The 14,867-nt window shown below is 48.4% G+C and overlaps 1 protein-coding gene across 1 annotated transcript in view; it reads right to left on the reverse strand.

Annotated features, from left to right (window-relative positions):
- Positions 1-1,225: 1,225 nt before the first annotated feature.
- Positions 1,226-14,867, reverse strand: part of LOC307074246 (zinc finger protein GLI2-like) — a gene marked incomplete at its 3' end in the record, with an annotated part of 55,088 nt that continues 41,446 nt past the window's right edge. The window contains exons 9-13 of the mRNA XM_079734264.1: positions 14,458-14,607; positions 12,956-13,120; positions 10,073-10,318; positions 3,787-4,132; positions 1,226-3,336 (exon numbers count right to left, since the gene is read on the reverse strand). Coding sequence (XP_079590390.1) covers positions 1,226-3,336; positions 3,787-4,132; positions 10,073-10,318; positions 12,956-13,120; positions 14,458-14,607 — 3,018 coding nt within the window. The remainder of the gene's footprint in view (positions 3,337-3,786; positions 4,133-10,072; positions 10,319-12,955; positions 13,121-14,457; positions 14,608-14,867) is intronic.

Here is a 14,867-nt window from a genome sequence, read left to right on the forward strand (position 1 = left end):
TATACTGGAAGGTCGGACTCATATGCATGGTTAATATGGATACAGGTAACTATTAAACAAACAAGTGTGTATAAAACTTTGTCAAATATTTATTCCATAGAAATGTACAAATTATGTTTACATAGTCAGTGCAACGAATTGGCATAACGTCGGACAAAAGGAATTTTGAATATCTTAAGAAGAATGTTAATATTTTTTCTTCTTCCATGATTTTCAATGCTTAAAGACTTTTATTATTGTCACCTTCCTCTTTTAGGGTATCAGTTGTGAACCTTTTAATAAAGACATGTTGATATGAATAAGGAAATCCCATTTAGATGATATGGCTGAGATTGGGATTCAGGGAAATAAAATCAATACACAATTAGGAGATGACTCATTCTTAAGATGTAGGTATCTTGATGGTACCTATTTGCCTTTTAAAGATGCAGTGTGTAAGATTTAGTAGCATAAATTGGTGAGCAACTGAATACCCCCCGACCCCCCGGTTGCCAGTTGGTAAAAATGTGATCGTCTGCGACAGCATCGCGTAAGCAAGTATCAACTGATGAGGTTCCTTCTAAATTGTATATAGTTAAACTAGAGGTAATGGTTTACGTAAGTAAAAGTATGCATCCTCTGTAGAGTCGTTTGTCCTTTATGGGCTACCGTAGAATCATTGAGGTGCAAAATGGCGGGCTCTGTGGAAGAGGACCCGCTCTCTATGTAGTTATAAAGGGCTCATTCTAAGGTAAAAAACCACAATTCTTATTTTCACAGGATTATACTGTAATTAAAACATACTTATAATTATCATACTCAATATCTGTTTGTTCCGTTAGCCACCACTAAATTCTACACACTGTACCGTTAATGTTCCACACTTAATGTGTCGTATGTTTTGGTTGTGTCAGGCACTTAGTCAAAAACTCTACTGCAGATTGGTAACATCATCAATATGTACACAGTAACAATTGTGCTGTTGTTTATTCCGGACTCACTACCTAAGGCAAAAAATATGGCTTTTCAAAAGATAGGAAAATGCCATTTTAAATAGTTTACAAAAGACTGTACAAGAAGAAGGACCCCATGTGCACTTCTGGCACACGGCCACAGATAGTTCATTCAAGTTCTCGACATTTGATTCGCTGTATGTCATTCGTTTTGTGCCAGAACTCTGTTATTAAGCACTTGCAGCTGTTTACTTTCCCCAAAAGTCAGAGACGCAATTTGCCGCAAAGTGTGGCTAAGACATCAAGTTGAGGAATTTACTCTCCTCTGCCAGAGCAGTCAACAGAGAGCTCATGTTCCCGATGGCCATGTTCCCCGTCCCAGCCGGCACGGAGGGGAGCGTGACCGAGTTCCTGGGGGTGGTGAGGCGAGAGGAGCTCTGTGAGAAGCTACGGAGGAGGCCCGGGCTGAGGGCTCCTGATACTAGGCTGGAGTGATCCCCATCGTCCAGCATGCTGTCAAAGTCTATCGGCTCCTCTGATCCGGCGTCTCCAGGGTTCGTGACTCTGGAGCCCTGGTGGAACTCCGGCAATGCACGGTCCTCGGCCCGACTGGAGACAAACTGGGACAGATCCACCATGGCGGCTATGTCAGGGTTTCCGTTGGTTGGAAAGACCTGAATCTGCCCAGTGTAGTACAAGGCATTGTCGTTGCCGCTGCTGTTGATACTGTTGATGGACAACACTTGTGCTACTGCGTTCGAGTTAGTGTAGGCTAGGTTCAGGTTGGTCTGAGTTACCATCGCGTCGGGCCCTGACTGGCGCCTGTCTCGGGACCTGGGTTCTGTCGGTGGTCTCGGCTGTCTCAGCCCTTGGCTGTCGCTTTGCATCGAGTGCTGGGAGGCGAGGCTGCAGCTCTGGTGCCACGCCTGGTCGTCCTCCGGTTTGACCTGCATGAGGCCATCTTCCAAAGCGCTGTATTGCATGTTCACATTCTGTCCTGTCTGTCGGTTGCTGCTGGGACTAAGCGCACTCACGTCGGTTTTGCTGCAAGGCAGGTGATGAGCAGTGCCGCTGGTGCCGTCATAAACACCGGTGTGATGGTTCAACTGATACTGACAGCTCACGGTTTCATTGAGGTTGGCTTTCAGAGGGAGTGTCCCGTGCTCACTACAACCACCGTTGCGGTTAGCGCAATGCGGAAGAGCGGCATCATCACTGTTCTGAACCATCCGTTGGCTGGAGTTCAGATCGCTGCGGAGAGGTCCAAAGTTCTCGTTTTGCTGGACTAGAGCCAAGTTCCCTCTGGATGCGCTCGTTTTCAAGGACACTTGGTCCCACTCAACAGCCCTTTCAGCGCTACTAGAGCCCTGCGGGGTGGAATTAACGGCCGACGTCCGTCTCTGATGGAAGGACGACTGCGAGAGGTTGGCATTTCCTTGTAGGCTCTGCGCCGCTGGGTGACGCCACGCCGATTGCCCCCCGCCCTGCATACTAAAACGTTGCAGGACGTCATCCTGGAACATCATCTCTTCTTCTGCGGCGTCCCTCGCCCCGGTTTCCACGGTGACGTTCTCTGAGATGGGGTGCCGGCTGAGGCCGCCGCGCGTCTGGAGACACACCTGCGCGGCCCGATGTCTCGGGTCCGCGGCGGAAAGTGCCGGGAAGCTGGGAACGCCGCGACTGCCCAGCGCGTCCACACTGTTGTAGCGCTGCATTTGGGGCGGCCGGAGGGGCGCCAGGCCGGCCCGCCTCACCGGGTCGCTGGCCCGTCGGGGGCCGTTAGGCGGCACCTCGTGGGGCATCACGGTACAGGCGGAGTAGTTGCTGTGGCGCCTGGGGGAAAGACCGGCGGCGGCGGCGGCGGTGGCGGCCTTGCAGAAATAGGAGGACTCCCGGGCGTCCCCATACAGCGCCGTGCAGGTCTTCAGGCTCATCCGCTCCATGTCGGGGAGGGGCGTGGGCGGCGGGCCCCCGGTGGCGGCGGCGAACCTGGCCTTCAGGCAGTAGTGCTGGGCCGGGGTGAGGCTGAGCGAGGTGGGGTGGCCTCCTCTTCCTCCCTCGGCCCCCGGCCCGTCCCCGCACGGGCTGGCCTCGCTGGAGCGCCGGGACATGTCGGCGGAGATGGGGTCGTAGGAGCCGGTGGAGCTGAGGCTGTTGCTGTGGCGGCTGGCGTCCAGCTGGGAGGTCTGGCTGGAGCGCCGGCTGGAGAAGCACTGGGAGATGCCCGAGGAGCGGCGGCTCAGGGTGTAGGCGGAGCTCAGCGCACTGGACGCGCTGTCCCGGCGCTCCGACGGATGGCCCAGCCCGGGGGGAATCTTGCCGTGGCGGCCCACGTCGGACAGCCCGGGGACAGGGAGGGAACCGGAAACACCCACGGCCATTTTGGGATAGTCGAAGGGGAGCCCTGGAAACCACAAGAACGTCGTCGTCAGGAATCTTTTCCATGTCGGTGTGTATTTCAATATTCCCAAATTAGAAACCAGCAATGTATCTAAGATGAACACCACGACTTGGACAAAGTAGGAACATAGGAAGGCATCATGGATTTTTTTTTGTTAGTGATACCCAGCCATTTTGAGAGAACTCAAGAGTCGCAGTACTGGAGAAATCCTAAATAAACATCAATATACTGTATCCCAGGCTACGGCTTTGTCTAGCCACGTCTCGCGTCCCGACACTGTGGCAGCTTCAAACACAACAATGTCTCCCCATAACGCCAGTGACCGAAACACCATTACCACCATTAACATTCCTGTGCTCCTTTACTTCCAGTAGTGGGAGGCGGTCATTGCGATATGCTTCACGATGCATCGGCCCCATATCTCCACCGCCATCTGAACACGAGAGCACTCACCGCCTGCCGGTATGGGGGGGAGCGCGGTGCTGTTCCTGGGGGACGGTGGTGCCGGGTTGCCGCCCCATCTGCACGATTCCCTCACCGTCCTCAGCTTCTCCTTCTTCAGGTACCCCAGGCAGTGGCCGGGGCCCGGCTGGCGACGTAGGCGAAGGCCCACCGTCGCCCCTCCGGCCCCCGGGGAGCCCATGGGGAACAGGTCGTCCAGGGGGTCCGGGACGTCCGGGCCCGGGCTCCCTCCCCTGTCCCCCGCCAGCTCTACTCCACCGTCATGGTGGGCGGCGCCGCCAAGCAGTGATGGCTCGCTACTGCATGACGACTGACCGCCAGGGCTGGACTGATACACCTGTAGAGAGAGAGAGGGAGAGGGAGAGAGAGAGAGAGAGGGAGAGAGGGAGAGAGAGAGACAGAGAGAGAGAGAGAGAGAGGGGGGGGGGGGGGGAGACAGAGAGAGAAAGAAAGAGAGAGAGAGAGAGAGAGAAAGAGAGAGAGACGTCAGTGGAGACAAGCGAGACACAGCATTGGGGTGAAGGAGGGAGGCGAATGGAGAGGAGAGGAGAAAGCGAATGGAGAGGAACTCGGGAACGGAATGGAAAAAAAAACAGCCGACATGGAGAAGGGAGAGGAGTAATGAGAGGCTGAGAATGAAACCATGACACTGTTTATACTAAATTAAAAGAAGAAGATGGGAGGCTGAACCATGACTAAATGGACCAGCAATAAACATGGCCCTAGGAACCGTGGATCCTGCTGTCTTTTATCTTCCCTGGCCTTAATTGTGAATAACGAGGCTTTTTTTTTGTTGTTGTTGTTGGAAACGGAGTAGAGAGTTGGGGTGGGAAGGTGGGGGTGGGGGGGGGTTGAGTAGTACCACAGATTACAGACCGTCCAAGTCTGTCTGTGAATTTGAAATGGGCAGGATGAAAGGCTGCCCCAGCATGTGCCAGAGCGCTGTGCTGGCCGCTTGTCAATGGCTGTTAGCTCACTCCTCAACTTCTCTCTCTCGCTCGTTGCTCTCCACTCCTCTCCCGGCACCACCTAGCTTTTGATCGGAAGCTCCGGTACGTTTAGCTCAAGCAGATAGCTGTTGTGTCAATCTGGACTTTGGCCAGCCGTTTTTTGTGGCTGACCAGCATCCATTACGAGGACATTGCTACGTATTAGCGGCTTGGTACATGGACAAGTAACAGTCAATAACATATACGGTGGTGTCCCTCGTTGCTTTAATATGTTGTGTAAATTGACACATTAATTAGTGACATCACAAGTGGGAGTGTCCAACCAGATGTTGAGTAAGGGTTGGGGGGGAAGGGTTGGAGTCCTTTACCTTAAAACACTGCATTTACTCCACTGAACTCATCTTAATTCCATTCAAACATTATACCCCCATGCAACAGGTTGTCCTGTAAAGAGTAATATTTCCTCTTCACGGCTGTAGAAGATCGTCCTCACTTCAGCCTCACTACAGCGCACGTTGGACCCTGATGCCCGACATTTCTACAGATGAGTCTTGATCTCAGCTTGATACTGTATGTAGAGTGTCTTGCCGTGCATCGACATGTATTCCTCAAATGTTTGCAAAATAATCCTGCTGGATGCTCTTAATCATTTAGATATTTTCATGGTGGTCGAAATCCTAAATGCATGGTGGGATGCATGCATGGATGGTTGCATGTTGACTGCAACGCCATGCTTACTGAACATGTGATGTTGACACAATGACAGTGATAATGCCCGATGCCATGCAATGGTGGCCTGAAATGTCACAATGCCATGAGAAAAACTAATTTGCACAACAAGTCAGTTATGAATTACACTGCACGTTAATATGTGAATATGTATGTATCTAAGAATATGGAATATGTATGTATTTTGAAAAAACGATGCAAATTTTTTTTTAGATTTGTGGATGTTTGGATTTTCCACTCTGGCAGTCAGGCAACTGGCTCACCTTAGCAGGGTCTGTCCACAAGGAAGGATTGGGGGGACAGAGAGAGAGAGAGGGAGAGAGAGAGAGAGAGAGAGAGAGAGAGAGTGCAAGCAGGGGACAGAGGCAGGGAAAGTCAAAGCTTGTTAGTAGGGTAATGTGTTGGTTAGTGTGGAAGAAACGCACAAGAGATTGATTCGAGTTGCAGTTACCAAACTCTGGCAAAGGGTGAAAAAGAAAAATAAGCGACAAATCAAATATTTCCAGACGACAATTGAACTAAGTTGAATTGGCTTCAGTTTTTTGGCAGAAATGAAAGCGATCCAAAACCATTGATTTACGACATAGGGGATAGAAAACCACCGGGGACTGACGCTATTAAGTATTCATCCTAAATAATAGTATGATGTCAGATAAGTAATAGCTATGACATCTCTGTCTCCAAAACCTCCCCAGCCCTCCTTCTCTTCTCCTGGTCCGCTGTGATGATAACATATGGAATCACTACTAACTACACAGTTTGAGATATACTGTTGAATTTCAAGGGAAACCAACTATTGCTGTAAAGTCTGATTCTGAATGTGAAATTCGAGTGTCATGCTGTTTTCTGCACTAATCTCACATTACAAATATTAAAAGATATATTTTTGGTACTTGGATAGTAATGCTTATTTTAAACTGATCACGGTGTAGGTCATATGGTACAGATTCTCTGCAGAAACCAAGGTCACTTCTAAATAAAGGGGTGATATAACGCCACCAGGTGTATATGTGATTACCCATTGCAAGCCGTTGGAAAATATGCCTTTTCCCGTATTGTAGTGACATCACAAGCATACGTCTAGGCCAGGGGTCGGCAACCTGCGGCTCCGGAGCCGCATGCGGCTCTTTAGCCCCTCAGCCGTGGCTCCCTGCAGTTTTCTTTAAAAAAAAATATATATATATATATATATATTATATATATATTTTTATATATATCGTCAACTAAACGAGAGGTCGCAATGGATGCGCAATAGCGCTACCGTGAGGGGGGGAGTGAATGACAAAGCTTCGTTGATTTGCAGGTGGCTAATCCCAGTAGGAGTTAAATCTTTAACTGGCATCTGGCATCAGGAAGTAGCCTAGATGCTGCCATTGGCAGGAGGCGGGACATGCCAGTGAGCCGCCAATCAGCAGCATCCACCGTTGACAGCCAATTGCACGAACGAATACTGAGCGAGAAGGGTTTACAGCATTAAAGTTCGTAGTCAAAAAGTTATTTAGCTGTGTTGAATATTAAAGTTTCAGTACGTTATATTTTGATAATAAAAGGTCCTTACAGTTTTTTCATTACTTGACTATTGTATCGCTATGCTATGCTATGCTATCTATTCCTTGTTTACATTGCTGGCCATGACCGATCACGTAGAACGTCAACGGTTGACGCTGCTGACTGGCTACTGTAGTCTACTGTAGGCTACTGTAGGCTATCCCTGATGCCACATGACAGCTAAAGATTTAACCATGTAACTCCCTCTCTGACTAATATTGAGTAAACTTACCATGGATAAATCCAAGAAAAGAAAAGTGGCAGAGGAAAATCGAGATTTTAATTCAGCGTGGACAGATTCATTTGCTTTCAGTACTACTGATGCAGGCTTACCTATATGCTTGATATGTGGCGAGAAATTAGCCAATAACAAAAAATGTAATGTTGAAAGACGTTTCCAGAACAAACACTCCGCATTTGCTGAAAAGTACCAAGCAGGAGATGAAAGGAAAAGAGCGATTTCGGAACTGCTGCGGAAATGTGAGCAGAGTAAAATTACTTTTAAGAAATGGATCAAGTCTCCAAATTCAACAACTGCTGCTAGTTTTGCGGCAGCTCAGGAGATCGTCAGGTGCGGAAAGCCATTCACAGATGGAGAATACTTGAAAGAGACATTCATTAAAATATCAGAACATCTATTCTCGGACTTTAAAAACAAAACTGAAATTGTTCAGAAAATTAAAGATATGCCTCTCTCTGCAAAAACCGTAAAGGACAGGACCATTAAGATGTCAGAAAACATCACCAGTCAACAAATTAACGACATAAATTCAGCTCCAGCATTCTCCATCGCCTGTGATGAGTCCAGTGATGTGAACGACATTGAACAACTAGCGCTGTTATGCAAATACGTGAACTCTGACGGGCCGCAGGAAGAAATTATTGAGTTGATACCGCTCAAAGGCCAAACACGGGGGGAGGACATTTGTGAGGCTGTGGTGAATTGTTTAAAAGCCAAAGGAATAAATACCACCAACATGGTGTCAGTGGCTACTGATGGGGCACCTAGTATGAGAGGAACACAGAAGGGGTTTATTACTTTACTTCAGAAGTCGCTGGGTCGAGAGCTGCTGACGTTTCACTGCATCCTGCACCAAGAAGCACTGTGCGCTCAAACATTTCCCCCCGAATGCAAAGAGGTGATGGACCTTGTCATTCAGATAGTCAACAAAATAATGGCAAAAGGGTTAAACCACCGACAGTTCTGTTCATTGTTAGATGAAGTCGACAGCGCATATTCGGATCTCCTGCTGCATAACAAAGTCCGGTGGCTGTCCAGGGGAGAAGTGCTTAAACGGTTTGCGGCTTGTCTGGAACAAGTGAAAACTTTCCTGGAAAGTAAGGGCCTCACCTATCCAGAACTGGAACACCCAGATTGGCTGGAAAAGCTGCACTTCATGGTGGATATGACAGGTCACCTTAACATGCTGAACAGAAGTCTCCAGGGAAAAGGAAGCAATGCCCTTCAGCTGCTGGAGTATGTTTTGGCGTTCGAGCGCAAGATGACAGTGTTTGCCAGAGATGTGGAGAAAGGTACGTTCTCTCACTTCCCCTCCCTGAGAGAGTTCAAAACGTCACACAACATCAATTGTGAGTACTTGCAGCACACGATCATTGCAATGCAAACTGCATTTGGACAAAGATTCAGTGAGTTCAGAAAGGAAAAAAGCACATTATCCTTCCCCGTCACACCCCTGGACATCGACCCGTCCATGCTGAACATGTCAGCATTCACTTTCGTGAGTCAACCCGATCTTGAAATTGAACTGGCTGACATAGCTGACAAAGAGGTATGGGTGTCCAAGTTCAAAAGTCTGACAGCTGATCTCGAAGACGTCGCCCGTCGGAAGGCTATTCTCGCTCGAGAACACAAATGGAGCGAAATAGAAAACCTTCCCAAACCCGACAAACTTGTGTTTGAGACATGGAATGCAATTCCCGAAACTTATCACAACATCAAGAAGTATGCCTTTGGAGTCCTGTCCATCTTTGGATCCACATACTTATGCGAGCAAATATTTTCTAACATGAACTATGTCAAATCAAAATATCGCTCACGCCTCACAGATGTCAGCCTGCAATCCTGCGTTAAGATGAAGGTCACGTCCTACAGCCCCGACATAGAAAAGCTCAGCAGTGATGTTCAGAAACAGAAATCACATTAAACAGGTGAGGACACTACAATTTAATAGGCTATTATTTTGCACCAAAAAATATATATTTTAGAAACTGAGCTGGTGTGTTATTTTGATTTTTGTTCAGATTCTATGGTTTATTGCTGTGGCCGAGGAAAAATCAAGAGGATGACAACAAACCTATGTTTACCTGTTTAGGTGTTCTTTATGTTTAGACTTATTATAGCCTACTCGTTCTATATGTTTGATTTATTTCAAAGTTATTTCTCCTCTTCATAAGAGTTTGAGGTTTTCCTGTTAGAACAGCAATCAAATGTTCTTCAACAGCTTTCTCTTTGTTGTTTTATAATTTCATGAATGCAACGAACTATGTTCTTTATGTTTAGACTTATTATACTCGTTCTATATGTTTGATTTATTTCAAAGTTATTTCTCCTCTTCATAAGAGTTTGAGGTTTTCCTGTTAGAACAGCAATAAAATGTTCTTCAACAGCTTTCTCTTTGTTGTTTTATAATTTCATGAATGCAACGAACCATGTTTTTTTTTTACAGAGTGTCACAGGGAGGGGGTGAATTAAAAAGTTTGCGGCTCCAAACATTTTTTTTTTGCGGGAGATGGGCCAAAATGGCTCTTTTGATACAAAAGGTTGCCGACCCCTGGTCTAGGCGGACACTCCCATTTGTGATGTCACAAAAACACAGGAAAAGGCCGATTTTCCACGGCTCGTCATGGCTAATAACCCTCCCACCTGGTGGCATGATGTCCCGCTTTTAAGGTCTACACAAAAATCATAAAAAAAACGAAAAATAATAACCACGTTAAAAGAAGAAAAGAGATGCTGGGCGACGCTAACTTTGAATGCTACACCTCAGAACAGACGCCCATCCCGCGGCGGTAGCGGCGGTTCATCTCACCACGCTGCTCTCCGTCTTGATGGAGCGCACGCCCACGTAGTCCTCGCCGGCCCCGAGGGAGCCGTGGTGGTCCCCGTTCTCCCGGGGCCCGCCGCCCGGGGGCCGGGGGCCCGGTGGCGGAGGCTCGGCCCGGTGCTTCTTGGTGACGTGGGCCTCGGGCCCGTGCACCGTCTTCACGTGCTTCCTCAGGGAGCTGGGGTCCGTGTAGCGCTTGGTGCAGCCCGCGATCTTACACACGTAGGGTTTCTGTGGGGGGTGGGGGGGGCGACAAGGAGAGACTGGTCAAAGGACTGTGTGTGTTTGTGTGTGTTTGGGTTTGTGTGTGTGTGGGTTTGTGTGTGTGTGTTTGTGTGTGTGTGTGTGTTTGGGCGTGTGTGTGTGTTTGGTGGGTGTGTGTGTGTGTGTGTGTGTGTCTGTCTGTGTGTGTGTGTTCGTGTGAGGGTGGGTTTTTGGCTTGTTTTTGGCTTTTGGCTTGTATATATGTGTTCATGGTCCTGGTTAACCCGAGTGGTCTCAAATCATCGAGTGTCGTAGACGTGATCTGACCCCATTTTGGAATGACTCCATCACGTAAAGGGTGATTAGACTTTCGGCTGAATTTCGGTAGTCTGTTTTGTTTCGGGAGTCATGCGCATCGTTTGATCTCATGCCTTCCTTCTCTCGATGGCTTTCAATTGGAACTCAGTCTCTTTGGGCGTCCGTCCCCCTGTTGTTCTGCAGTTTAGATGTACTGTTTGGATGGGCTCATCATTCATGCTTATGGTTTTTCCCATCACCATGAGCGCTTTAATGCGCGCTTAAAGTGAGAGTGATTCAGAACTGTGGGGGAGGGAGGGAGGGGGGATACTGTCGCATGTCAACACATTCCACACACAGCACGTACAGCACACAACCAGTATCAACACCCTGCTCATCACACAAACTCATTGTTCCTGTGTGTTGGTGTGTGTCTCCCTCTCCTCCCTCATCCTGTTTGTGTGTGTGTCTTGGGGTGGACCGTAGCCCAACTCTCTCTCTCTCTCTCTCTCTCTCTCTCTCTCTCTCTCTCTCGCTCTCTCTCTCTCTCTTTCTCTCTCCCTCTCTCTCTCTCTCTCTCTCTCTCTCTCTCTCTCCCTCTCCCTCTCTCTCTCTCTCCCTGTCTCTTCTTCCCTCCCTCTCTCTCTCTCTCTCTCTCCCTCTCTCTCTCCCTCTCCTCTCTCTCTCTCTCCCTCTCTCTCTGTCTCTCTCTCTCTCTCTCTCCCTCTCTCTCTCTCCCTCCCTCTCTCTCTCTCGCTCTCTCTCTCTCTCGCTCTCTCTCTCTCTCCCTCTCTCTCTCCCTCTCTCTTTCACTCTCCCTCTCTCTTTCTCTCTCTCTCTCTCTCTCTCTCTCTCTCTCTCTCTCTCTCGCTCTCTCTCTCTCTCATCAGTTTTACATCTCATTATTTACTCATGAGTGTGCTCAGGGTCGCAGCGGCACCTCGCGCACACACACACACGCGCAAATGGAATACCCTCCCCATCACACACACACACTCATGAATGCACACCAACACTTTAGGACACACACACACCTTATGTGCCTCCCCCCCGTGTGTGTGTGTGTGTGTGTGTTTTTATCTTTGCGTGTGTCTGTCTGTCTGTGTGTCTGTGTATCGTTGCGTGTGTCTGCGCATCTTTGTGTGTTTGTGTCTGTGTGGGTTTCTTTGTGCGTGTGTGTGCATCTTTGGGTGAGTCTCTGTCTGTGTGTGTGCGTATCTGTCAGTGTGCGTATCTCTGTCTGTGCGTATCTGTCAGTGTGTGTATCTCTGCGCGTGTGTCTCTGCCTGTGTGTGTATCTCTGAGCGTGTGTCTGTCTGTGTGTGTGTATCTCTGAGTGTGTGTCTCTGTCTGTGTGTGTGTGTATCTCTGTGCGTGTGTTTCTCCGTCTGTGTGTGTGTGTATCTCTGAGCGTGTGTCTCTGACTGTGTGTGTGTGTATCTCTGTGAGTGTGTTTCTCCGTCTGTGCGTGTGTGTATCTCTGTGCGTGTGTTTCTCCGTCTGTGTGTGTGTGTATCTCTGTGCGTGTGTTTCTCCGTCTGTGTGTGTGTGTATCTCTGTGCGTGTGTTTCTCCGTCTGTGCGTGTGTGTATCTCTGTGCGTGTGTCTCTCTGTCTGTGTGTGTGCGTTTAACCCCTAAACAATCAGTCTGAACGGGGCCGCTGAGCGGCGCGGGCATCAGGGGCCCACGGTGCGGCGTGGAGCACACATGTAATCTTTCAGCGGCGGTCCCGCCGAGTCTGAGGGAATAGCTAATGCTCCCCCATAAGGGAGTCTGTCTGAAGTACAGGGCTGTGGGGCAGGGGGGGGGTCCTATCATTACAACACACTGGAGGAGATGGAGGATCGCCAGTTGTTGTTGTGAGGAGCAGGTCACAGGACACTGGTGTGTGTGTATGTGTTTGTGTGGGCACATGTGTGTGTGTGTGTGTGTGTGTGTGTGTGTGTGCGTGCGTGCAAGTGTCTGAGACCCAACGGCGAATGAGTTGAATGTTTGAGGACGATGGAAGGAGTCCGTCGTCGTACTTTCAGAATTCAGGTGAGACCCACAACGCTTCAATACAAAACATGGGCATTGCCAAAGATGACATTTGTAACCAAATCAAGTTAAATAAAAATAAATAATAATTGTATTACTATTTCTTTTCAAATTTTCATATCTTAAATACAATTATGATGGAATAAATCATTATGCCTCGCTCACGTGTAAAAGCCCATCGGATTACAGTATGTGCTCAGTCTATACTAGCATGCGATTAGGAATCAGGTAAGAATTGCCATAACATTACAATGCATGCAGAACAGCGGCGTTCTAAAGTGCTTGTAACCAGAGGGCTCTGTCACTCCCAGGGTCGGAGCGGGCGCTACCTCGTTGGAGTGCGTGCGGTTCTGGTGCTTGGCCCGGTCCGAGGCGTTGGAGAAGGCCTTGTTGCAGCCCTCGTGCTCGCACACGTAGGGCTTCTCCCCCGTGTGGGACCGCAGGTGGGTCTTCAGGTTCTCCAGGCGGGAGTAGGCCTTCGCACAGCCCTCGAACTGACCACGGACAGGACACAGGTACAGAAATAAATACAGCAGTAAAGAAAAACAAAGACCCCCCCCCAACGCTCTTTTGGCAAGTTGCTTTCTCTGGCAGGATGGTTTTTAATGGCTTTGTGCTATTGGATGGATTTATGTGGATTTGTAGAGGTCATTGGGGGAGGCGATGAGGTTTCTGATCAGGCCATGCTAAGACAGCTCCCTGGGGTCCCTCTTAGCCCCACCCCTTGGTAAACCGGGTCCTGAATAATTATTTGACTCATGCCCAAAGAGAGGGCACGTGCTTGTGAGTGTGACCCCAACTAACACGACTCTACAGTATTTGTTTCGCACACACAAAAAAAATAGTTTCGTTTTTTTTTTTGCCCACCACCTAAATCGTGCTTTACTTATCCTCAATACACCTGCATAAAATATTCCCGCAGCAGAAAGAATATCCATTTTTTAAATGTAACGTGAAAGATTTGGTCATGATATTTGTATTTTAAAACAGCAGTAAGATTTATGTGCCTCTATTCTTTGGTTTAATGCTAGAGAGAGAATGGGAGCAGGAGGAAAGGGGAGGGGGATGAATATGCATGGACATAAGTGTGACAGAGTGGCCAAATGGGTTTTATATGTAAAGCATCTGTTACACATTCTTCCCTGTGGATTTAAATATGTTGCCCAGTGCATTCAGGTGTGTGTGCGTGTGTGTGTGTGTGTGTCTGTGTGTTTGTGTGTGTGATAAGCGAAAAAGGGAGAGATTATCATTATGTCTGGGTTATAGACTTGCATGTTTTGTGACAAAGTTTTGCACATTCAGTGTCTTTCAATGTGTGTGTGTGTGTGTGTGTGTATGTGTGTGTGTGTGTGTGTGTGTGTTCGTGCTGACAAGCGTGCATCAGGACTAAATAAAGGACTAGATTTTTGTTTGTCGTCCAAAGGATCGTATTTACCCCGACTGTCCAGTTGATATCAACATCTGATGGACACTCCCACTTGTGATGTCACAAATTAAGCCAATAGGCCAATCGACATTTAAGTGGATACTCCGATTTGTGCTGTCACGCATGGCTGTCTTGAAATGGCCAATCAACATCTGGGTGGACGTTCCATCCTGTGATGTCACTAATAACTAGTTTTAGAAATGGCCAATCAACATCTGGGTGGACACTCCCGTTTATGACGTCACCAATGGGGTGGAATATTTAAAATTGACTTGAAAGTGTAGGATAATCGACATCACCTCTGTTGCTAACCATAGGGGCCCTTAAAAGACAACGGGGACCCCAACAAAAAGAGCCCCTCACTGGGGGGAACAGGGTGTCCCGCGGTGGCTGGCCGGTACTCACGCTGCACTTGTGCGGCTTCTCCCCGGTGTGTCTGCGCATGTGGACCACCAGCATGTACTGGGCCTTGAAGGGCTTCTGCTCCCGGGAACACTGGTCCCAGCGGCACACAAACTCCTTCTTCTCCCCGTGGATGTGGTCGTTGTTGATGTGCTGTGAGGGGGGCACACACACACACACACACACACACGTATACATTTAGTGACGTGGAGCATCACAAGTACATTCTTGTGATTGTATTGTATTATTGATCAATAATATCATGAACAGCATTTTCTAAAATCTGCAACTCTCATTGTAAGACGTATTTTTTTACAAACACACACACACACACTCAAGGACAAACCCAAAAGATACCAACACACACGGACACACGTGCGCACACACATGAACTTGTTGGTTCTGCCTCTGAT

This window comes from Pollachius pollachius, assembly GCF_949987615.1.
Source record: "Pollachius pollachius genome assembly, chromosome: 4".
NCBI classification, from domain to species: Eukaryota; Metazoa; Chordata; class Actinopteri; order Gadiformes; family Gadidae; genus Pollachius; species Pollachius pollachius.